General features: G+C 31.9%; 3 protein-coding genes across 6 annotated transcripts; 1 reads left to right on the forward strand and 2 right to left on the reverse strand.

Annotated features, from left to right (window-relative positions):
• The first annotated feature begins 440 nt into the window (after positions 1 to 440).
• LOC123215931 (probable UDP-3-O-acyl-N-acetylglucosamine deacetylase 1, mitochondrial) lies at positions 441 to 2,410 on the forward strand. Of its 3 annotated transcripts, none has more exons than XM_044636242.1 (3): positions 441 to 572; positions 974 to 1,282; positions 2,170 to 2,410. In XM_044636242.1, exons 1-3 carry the CDS (start codon positions 483 to 485, stop codon positions 2,389 to 2,391), a joined length of 621 nt encoding a protein of 206 aa, XP_044492177.1. In that variant the 5' UTR covers positions 441 to 482; the 3' UTR covers positions 2,392 to 2,410. The 3 variants fall into 3 exon arrangements, with proteins under 3 accessions (XP_044492177.1, XP_044492179.1, XP_044492178.1); XM_044636244.1 differs by having other exon boundaries at positions 2,192 to 2,327; XM_044636243.1 differs by having other exon boundaries at positions 2,067 to 2,214.
• LOC123215932 (protein VAC14 homolog) lies at positions 2,306 to 4,813 on the reverse strand. Of its 2 annotated transcripts, none has more exons than XM_044636246.1 (4): positions 4,383 to 4,813; positions 4,167 to 4,280; positions 3,754 to 3,819; positions 2,306 to 2,410 (listed from the first exon to the last, which is right to left on the reverse strand). In XM_044636246.1, the coding sequence occupies exons 1-4, from the start codon at positions 4,464 to 4,466 to the stop codon at positions 2,351 to 2,353; spliced, it is 324 nt and encodes a 107-aa protein (XP_044492181.1). In that variant the 5' UTR covers positions 4,467 to 4,813; the 3' UTR covers positions 2,306 to 2,350. The 2 variants fall into 2 exon arrangements, with proteins under 2 accessions (XP_044492181.1, XP_044492182.1); XM_044636247.1 differs by lacking the exon at positions 2,306 to 2,410 and adding an exon at positions 2,424 to 2,993.
• Positions 4,814 to 6,887: 2,074 nt separating this feature from the next.
• LOC123217355 (nuclear pore complex protein NUP155-like) lies at positions 6,888 to 9,153 on the reverse strand. Its single transcript, XM_044638343.1, has 3 exons — positions 8,937 to 9,153; positions 8,410 to 8,738; positions 6,888 to 7,177 (listed from the first exon to the last, which is right to left on the reverse strand). The coding sequence occupies exons 1-3, from the start codon at positions 9,141 to 9,143 to the stop codon at positions 7,060 to 7,062; spliced, it is 654 nt and encodes a 217-aa protein (XP_044494278.1). The 5' UTR covers positions 9,144 to 9,153; the 3' UTR covers positions 6,888 to 7,059.
• Between the last annotated feature and the right edge of the window lie 648 nt (positions 9,154 to 9,801).

Genomic DNA, 9,801 nt, shown 5'->3' on the forward strand with positions numbered 1-9,801 from the left:
AGTACTTTCAACATTGAATTTTATGAAAAGTAATTTGTGAAATAAAATAAGTGATTAATAATTAAATGATAATTTTATTGTGTATATAAAAAAAAAATTATTTGATAGTATTAATAATAAAGTTATTATACAATACTTTTAAAAAATAAAACTATATCAAGGGAAATTATAGGTGTATTAATTAATAAATATTTTATTAATACAAAAATTATATTTATTTTAATTTAAAATTTATTTATATTTGTATTCATTTTAATTATAAAAATATATATAATTATGGTACATTATTATATGATTATATATTATTTTATTTTTAATTTAAAATTATAAATTATTTTATAAAATATATAAAATATGTATCTATTTATTTATTTATTTAACGTGGATACGAAATATCCCAACTCAGGTTTTTTTTCAACTTCTACTTCTATTCTCTTTCACTCCGAAACAAACGAGCTTTAAACTCCTTGTCAACTTGCAGTATGCAAAGTCAATTGAAGTTGCTTCGTCAAATGACTGTGTCTGGCACCTTCAACACCCTCAAATCCTCCAATCTCATCTCCTGGAAATCTGTACGCTCGCACACATCATCTCCATATATATTGTATTTGTTTATCCGAGAGCTTTTGTCGGAGTTTGCTTCTGTGTTTTCGGTTTGTTCAGCAGAAAAAAAAAAATTAGAAAAAAGAGATATTTAGCTGGTAAACCGTGTCAAAATTCAATCGTGTATGCTTCATTTTTGTGTTTCATTTGAACCCAAATGATGAAAAATTACAAAAAACTTCTTAGAATCGGAAACAAGGGATTTTGGTCAAACGAAAAGTAATAACAAATTATGAATTGTAACATAGAGTGATGTTAGTACTATGAGTATCAGTCATGCCTTAATTACAGTATATGAATCTTTTAGTAACATGAAATTACTTAAAGTGCAGAAATTTATGATGGTCTACGACATTGTGTTTGGTGATAGACAGGTAGGCTTCAACAAACCATAGCTGGATGCATAGAGAAGAGTGGCAAGACTTTGCACTCGGGTGAGGTTTCAAAGGTGAAAATATTTCCGGGGTTTGCTGGTGAAGGTAGGTACTTCAAATTTCAATCAAAATCGGTGCCTGCATCCATTGATTTCGCCAAAGTATCACCCTTGTGTACCACACTTTGTAAGGACGGAGTTAGAGTCCGGACTGTTGAGCATCTGCTGTCTGCTTTGGAGGCTAAGGGTGTTGATAATTGCAAGATTGAGATCGAAAATCAGGATTGTGACAGTCGAGAGGTTGAGGTTAGTGCTTTTAATTAGTCTTCAGGCTCAAGAGTTTGCTGGGCTAAATTTAATTTTGGACCAGTGGAATACATGAAATTTTTAACCTTGCAATTTAGTGTGCGCTGGAATTGTCAGCTTTGTAGTTTTGGTTTGATAAGTGAATGTGTTACTGACTTGTGCTGTGTATGAATGGCAAGGGTGTATGAGTTTTTTGTACGCGTGACCAAATTCATGAGTCTCTTCTTACACTTTTACTAAAGAAGGGACATGCTTTTCTAGTACACTGTTTAGAAGGGCAGTAGGTTAATTAACTTTCTCTAACAAATTGATTAGATGATGCAGAGCCAAGCCAAGAGGCTTATATTAGGATTTAGTTTTAAGATTTATCTTTATTATTCGATAAATTGATGTTACTTAAATAATCTTGTTTGATGAGATATCTTTTGTAGAAATAATTGAAATTTCTCTAATTTCTGTTCTTCTAAATTCTATTTTGTCTCCCTACTGAATTTCTTTTCTTGTTTTCTATTATTTTTTTCTTAATTATTTTCTACCTCTTAATTCTTCTAGATATCCCCCTTTCTTCCTCAGATCTGCAGAATCTCTTTTGCTATCTCATCAAGTTACCTTCATAAGAGGGTGTATGTTGTCAGCCATAAGACTGCTGTGCCATTTTCAGTAGCTGTTTACTTGGCATCAGTTTGGTATAACTCATGCTGTCTAAGCCATGGGAGCAAATTAATTATAATAAATTTGAATAAAAAATAATTTAATAATTCATAGGAACAAGTTTTTATTGCAGTGTTCTACATTAGGAATTGTTTGGAGTGGCAGGAGGTGAATAGTTGATTTTTCATGAACATTATAAAGGAAGATCGATGATTGCCAACAATTTACTAACACAGGTACCTATTCTTGATGGGTCAGCATGTGCATGGTTGGAGGCAATAGAAAAAGTTGGGGTAAAGGAGGCCTTGGATCAGCATGGAAACAATGGCGAAAAAGTTGCTCCATATTTGAATGAACCAGTGCATGTATGGAGGAATGATTCTTTTATAGCCGCTTTCCCTTCCCCAAAGGTTCGCATCACTTGTGGAGTCCACTTTCTTGATCAGAGAAAGAATTAACCACAGGTGACACTATTTGCTGTAGTGTTACATCAGAATGAAAAATAAGGCATAAGAATACCAGCAAAGAAAGCAGAAGAACCAACACAAGAAAAAATGACAAAAAAATATTCTAGAAGATTAATGTAGGAGAAATCGTGAATACAGGTGTAAACAACAGGCAAAAAGAGCAAAATCAGCTAACAAAATAAAAGTATTCAGTAATAATTTCAAGTATACAAGAGAATCATAGACATACATTACAGCAAAGATAAAGGTTTAATTAAATCTAGTCCACACCCCTTCCCCTTCTGCACTCTGAAGAAACAAACCCCACCCCCCTTCCCTTTTGCACACCAAAGAAGCACGTTACAGTCCTCCACCCCAAAGATGCACACTACAACCCTTCACTTCCACAACGCATATTACACACCTTATCCACTCAAAAGACACACAATACACTGCGTCTCAAATCCAAAGACACTACAGCCCCTCTCCATTCTATAGGCCACTAACACGTCTCCAATCAGAAGACACACATAAGCAGAGTGGGAAAGAGGCCCTCCTCCTACTTGTTGATACTTTAGTCCATCAAATAAGGCTCGTTTCCATTAAATCTACTACTGAAAACACCAAACACAAAATAATAATGTCCATCCATAAACACTTCCATATTTCTGAAACAGAGCATAATCTCCAGCAAGCATCACCAATTATTAAAGAACTCCCACCTTGATGTCGTTTTGATGTTGCAACTATACTAGATGAAATCTACAAGAGTATCCATTTCTTTTTCAACAAACTAATCGTAATTGGCTAAGTAAGAAGTGCCCTTTCTAGAATTACATGTATGTGTAATTACTAAATATGTAATACATACCTATGAAATATAAAAACAAAGTCCTTGCTTAAAAAATAATAATAATAAAGAAATATTAGTTGCGTAGTAGTGCAGAACTTCAATGACTGTCATTCAGCATATATTTGGTAAAAGAATGGGCTGAAATACAGAAGTATTGACCCAACCAGAATAAAACAACTGCTTAACCAGTCACTTATTATTATCAAAAGAAACCATAAAAGCACGCAGTCACATTGAGTGATAAATATATGAGTCATTCCAAATGGGAAAAGAAATTTATTCAGCCTCCTCATATATTCAATTTTTAGGAGAAATGAATTCAACACATCTGATAGATAAATAAACAAATAGTGACAAAGATGAAATTACCCTAAGTCAAACTTATAATAATACCGAAAAATATGGTTGAAACGGTTGAGATCAAACAACAATTCAAAGTTTAACAATTGACAAACAAAAATCTGAATTAGATTGAATGAACATCATAACATTAGAAAATAAATAAAAAAAATACAGGTTACCTCAAGATGCTGAGCTGCTTCAGAAGTCAACCCAACAGTGACAGCAGCTAATCCTATCAATCCTCCCTACACAACACACAAGTTCGCTCATTTATGCATTACAATGAGTCAACAATCATTGCAAATATAAATAAAAATTAAACCTTCATATATACAGTACTGTAAAGACTCCGTAGTAACACAGACTTGTACCGAAATCACATATCTATCTGTCCTTCCAAATACTGAATGTTATAACTTCTAAGCATAATAATTCTGAATTTTCCACTATAAATTAAAATTTTAAAATCAAATTAACGTGTATAATCTTGTCGTTTAAAAACATAAAATATTTTACTTTACCAAAAACCTAGGCGTAGCAGTTTAAATAAAATTAACAAAAATAATGGATGACAAAAAACAAAAACTAAAACCTTGCGGTGGTTGGCTTGAGGCGAGTAGGTGAACTCAGTGGTCAACAAATTGATGACCGCCGAAATCTTGTCGTGATCGCCGGCCAACGCCAACTGCTTCACTACGCCCTCAACCTACAAAGACATACGAAACACTAAGATATCAGAAACGACGACGAATTAAACCAATAGTACAGAAATTAAGAAAATTAAACAAAGAAAGAGCATCAATTTCACCTCAAGGGCAGCATTTTTGCGCTTCTCGTAAAGCTTATCGGCGAGACTACGAAGGACACTAGCGGGAATCACTGCGTCCGCCATGAAAAAATTGCAACCAAAACCCTAACAATTCAATAGCTGTTGTTGGTTGGTTGGTTGGTTGGTTGGTTGGCTGGTTAGATGATCAAAAAGAGCGGAGAATCAACGACGTCGTTTCATGATCTTTCCTTCTCAGAGAAAACTCGAAGTGAATTTGAAGTTCAGATCTGGCGATTTTGAGAAAGGGAAAAATAAGAAAATGAAGAATTGTTTTTCGTTTGTTTAATTTAATTTAATCGGGGTGGTGGTGGTGGTGTTTTATGAAAATGATAAGACCTAATTTTGTGTGTTTGCTTTTTGCTTTTTGCTTTTTGCGTTTTCGTTTTTTGAGTTTCCAAGGAGACGCAGTTTTGGATTTTGCGATGTTAAATCCAAAATCCTGAATGCCTGCATGTTAGATGCTACTGAAATGACTAAAACGCCCCTGTTTTTGGATAATTTTTTAAATTTTTGTGCTTTTTGAATGATATAATTGAAATTTATTTTATTAAATTGATTTAAACATTATACTTACATAGAATTTATTTATTTTTAAATATAAATACAAAATATTCTTCTCAAAAGTATCACATTACTTTTTTTTTTATTTCAATAAAAATTATAATAAAATAATATCCATTTTAATGATATAACATAAAACATTTTCCAGTATATTGTTTATTGGCTCGTTCGTGTTTTATTATTATTTTTTAATCAAAAATAGATAATGATTTTGAAAAATATTACAAAATATAAGAGAGGACATCAAAACCCATTTTTTAATTTAAACTAATGTTGCTTTTAAGAAACAAAATATTAGCTATTTATAATTTAAAAAAACGTGTAAATTTTTTTTAGCATAAAATTGAACATGTAGGTAGTATACTTTTATATAATCGAATAATTTTAAATTAAAAATAAAATAATATCTAATTATATGATAATATATATATATTTAATTATATACTAAAAAATATATTCGTATAATAATATAAACTCTATAAAAGACAATCTTGATTAGAAATATTTCAATTTGAAAAAATAAATAAATAAATATCACATTTAATAATTTTAATTTTAAAATAAAATATATAATTAAATCACCCAATAAAATTAATAAACATGTGTTTATACAATTAAAATAATAAAAAATATTAATTAATAGATGAAAATTTTGATGATTTGGAGCATTTAATTAATTGTCAAAGGAACCACCTAAATAAAATGGTGAAAATCATAGGCTAAATTATTCCTCGAGGCATGTGGAACACTCAAATCTTAACATTACAAGATTAGTTGAACAATAAATCCCTTTCAACACTTTGATTAGGAATAATCACAGTACAAATAATCTCATCTATCATTAAGTAATTTAATTAAGTAATTATTTATTTTATTTTCATTTAAAATAAAAAATATTTCATGAACTAATAATAGGTACAAAGAATTAGATTGGGTATTGAAAATGAAAGAGAACCAACCTAGGAAACAGGATTTCAATGAGCTTAATACTTGTTATTTCAATGCCTTTCAAGATCCAAGAAATTCTATTCCCTATTTATCAACTGAATTTGACCAAAGATTATGGGCGTCTTTTGCCTACTTAGAAACAAATGTATGAATTCAATTCATCATAATTGATGATATAATAAAACTACATTCACGTACACTTTTTTACTAACTTACTCATACAATCTAACGTAACATATGATTCAGTAATACATTGTTGACTTTTCACCTACCTCACTTCAACGTGATAAGTTAGTAAAAAATGTTTTTACACGTAGTTTTACTCTTGGCAATATCTTAAATGGGAGTATTTCTTAGTGTGAACATGTTGAGAGATGGTGGCTGTAAAAATAACAAAGATTGTCACATGCTGAGTACTAACAGCCATCCAAATTTAAATCCCTCTGGACTAGCTGGGAACCTTTGAAGATCAAAGCTCAAGCTAGGGTGGCGATTTGCCAAAAAATTGATCCCTTTAGTGAGAGAAATCTAATCTCTTAATGTAGTCAATAAACATGACTTCTGATTAAATAAAGCAGTGGACAATGAATCTGAATGAAGCACAGTTAAAGCAAAAACAAAATCAATGACCAAGAAGCAAGAAAGATATACCTAAATATGGCAGCTGTGTGCCCATAACCATTGTCAGTCACTGTGGCCTGTCACCTCTTGCCTTTATTCATAACTGTAAGTTTGAACATTCACCAATATCCATGGCAGGGCATATAGAGCTGCAATATCTTGGAAATAGTTGCAAAATGGAAAGGCTGAGAACAAGAAACTTTCTCCAGCTTCATGAGTTCAACAGGCCAAAAACTGCAGATCGGAACATTCCACTTTACAGAGGCACAAGGGCAACACCAATTCCCACCAAGGAGCTGGTACCAAAATGCAGGCATTAACAGTTTCCAATTTCTTACACACGGCAGCTAGGAATGAGAATTCAAGCTCTTGATATTTTTTCGATAAAACCACAGCATTTTTTACATTTGAACTGTCTACTGTTAAGCATATGAGCACTTCCAACATTGAACCTATAATATTATTTATTGGCAAAACCCGTGAAAAAAAATATTTCATCATACAATATTACATAAAGAAGAAACAATCAAAATCGAGTAAAAGAAAGAGAACTTATTAGGGATTCCTCAAGTTCTCTAAATCCTCTGTAGACAGCCTCAGTCTGGCTTTGTGGAAGGGGAAGTCTCCGTACCTCTGTCATATACCTGATACCACACTCAAAAGAACAGAATTAAATGTTACACTGTAAACATGATGAAAACATACATATAATGCCAATTCATTAGTGCAAGCGACAAAAATATGTCCCACTGGTTAGATCAAAACCATAAACCACCCTTGCAAACAAAATGGTAAACCTTTAGAGAAGGTTTGGTTTAGGTACTATTTTATTACCAAAATAGAAAGATTACTTTGAAGATAGATTACTTAGAAGATTAATGAGTATAAATTATTACTATTTTTGATAAAATTTGATTGATATAGATAATTATTATATTTGGTTAAAGGTAATAAAAGAATACTAGTAAATCATTTTACTTAAATGTCTTTGAATATAATTATTTTTATATTATTTGTTATATTAATTAAAAATAAATTTATTTTTATCTCAAAAAATTTATAAATAATAATATAATTATAATGAAATCTAGAGTATCTGGATAATTTTTTAATACCTAAGGTAAAAGTGGTAATCAGATTACTATTTATATTACCTATCACATCAATATTGGTAATAAAATATTGTTATAATATTTTATTAATGACAAACTAAATAAGGTAATAAAAGATAAATTACCAAGATAATCTTTAAATTCTAAAACCAAACAACCCTTAAATAGAAAAAAAAGGGAAAAGATCAAAGGAAATGATCATTGCCAAACAGTCACTGATACAGCAATTGAATGCTACCCTCAAAAAACAAACATGCTTTTCAAGTCCTTTTAACATTTTTTCCCTTCTTTTGCCCCATGTCAGCAAGCAGTAGATATTGACGCTTGTTCCTAAGAAGGTAAATTTGAGTTTATCTAAGTTATTTCTAGCGCCTTTGATATTGCTTTCTTTTATAAAGAAAAATTTTATCATTATGCCAAAAAAAGAGGCAGACAATTGTCGGGAGAACAAAAATGGCAAGACTTGGGGAACTTAAAACTTCTGTGAAGAATTTGTCAAAGGCAATGATTGATGGTCCAACATTTCAGGTAAAACAAGGTTGAAAAAAAGATATTTTCCACAGAAGCAATACAAGGATTTCTATCATAAATCTAAATTAAAATCTTCAGAAAATATATGTAAACCTGTTAGAACAAAACAGATGTCCGGACAACTTCATTACTGCTCCATCCATATCACATTTAATCTTTAAAAAAAAAATGAACCATATATTATGCTACATGGAAAAGTGAGCGAGTGAGAGAGAAAAGAAAAAGAATTTAACCTGTTTGCAGCACTGGTGATCTTATCTCGAATCCCTTGGTTTATGACAGTTGTTTGCCCAATTGAAAATGTTCCACGTACTATCATAAAGGCTCCAGTAGAACTTGTAGCCATTCTCTGAGCAAATACAGACATTGCCCACTCTCTAAGTACCACAAGAACTGATCGAAGAAGGCGTAATCTGAGGTTAGGAGATGGCAAAATAGCTCCATTCGACAATAATTGGTCATAAGTGTTCAATACAGGTTCAACTGGTCCCTTGCAAGCAGCCAGAAGAGCCGTTGGTACATCTTCATCTTGAACAATTTCAGCTCCTGAATCCAATACCTCCTACAAAGGTTTTTTTTTTTTTAAAGAAAAGAAACCCAAAAAGAAATCATAAACCACAGGCAAAGATAGTAAACCCCACTCCAAGGAAACCTTACAACATTCAAACGGAATCTGGGAAATTTGAGACTATGTTGAGCAGTTCTGCAATAAACATACATAAGTCAAAGCATGCATAGGAACACAAAATGGAAAAAGTACCAGTGCAGCTTTCTCAAGTTGCAGACATAAAGTGTCCAAAGGTAAAACTGCTCCATCCCTAGGATACACAAGGGAACCAATCCTCTTCAGCACTGAACAAGCTTCAGCAAAGCCGCCCTCTGAAAGAGCTTGATCAATAAGTCTAGCCCAGGTTTCTCTTATAATGCTACTATTGGTATCACCAGAATAGCTTGCAAAGTAGAGCATTTTTAGACATATCTGAAAGCAGTAATTGAAAAAAAAAAAAAACTTTTGCTTCATGAAATGTAAAATTAAATTGAAATAAAAAAAGGTCTAGGAATGACACTGTAAATAAACTACTCTACAAATTTAAAAGATTTGCTAGAAAATAAGGTCCATTATTACAAAATATTACATTTGACAAGACAAAATATAAAAATAGCAAAAGAGCAATGAAAAAGAAGCAAATAAGCTGATCCTTGCACAGAGCCTTTTCTTCTTATTATTATTATTATCGACAAGGTCCAACTAAGAATAAACAAAAGGAAGATATCTGCTGAAATCCTACAATTCCACCCAAAAGAAGATTATATCCAGTTAACCTTCCAATCAACCACCCCACACCCTCCCCTTTTCCAACTCCAAACAACACATCTCCAAATTTTTTATTAAAAACTGAAAAAAAAGTTCAATTCAAACCAATTTGGCTTCCCTTAAAAACAATATGCCACACCTGGAAAGTAGTAGAACAATGATGCCAAATATGGTCGATACTTTCCCCATTGTTTTTACAGATAATACACCAATGAGACAACAAGCACAAAGACCTGTTTTCTTTTAGCATCAAGTATTAATCCTCCCTCGGGCTAACACAATGTGTTAGGTACCTGGAGGCTGCAGCGGC

This window comes from Mangifera indica, chromosome 5 (assembly GCF_011075055.1).
Source record: "Mangifera indica cultivar Alphonso chromosome 5, CATAS_Mindica_2.1, whole genome shotgun sequence".
Taxonomy (NCBI): domain Eukaryota; kingdom Viridiplantae; phylum Streptophyta; class Magnoliopsida; order Sapindales; family Anacardiaceae; genus Mangifera; species Mangifera indica.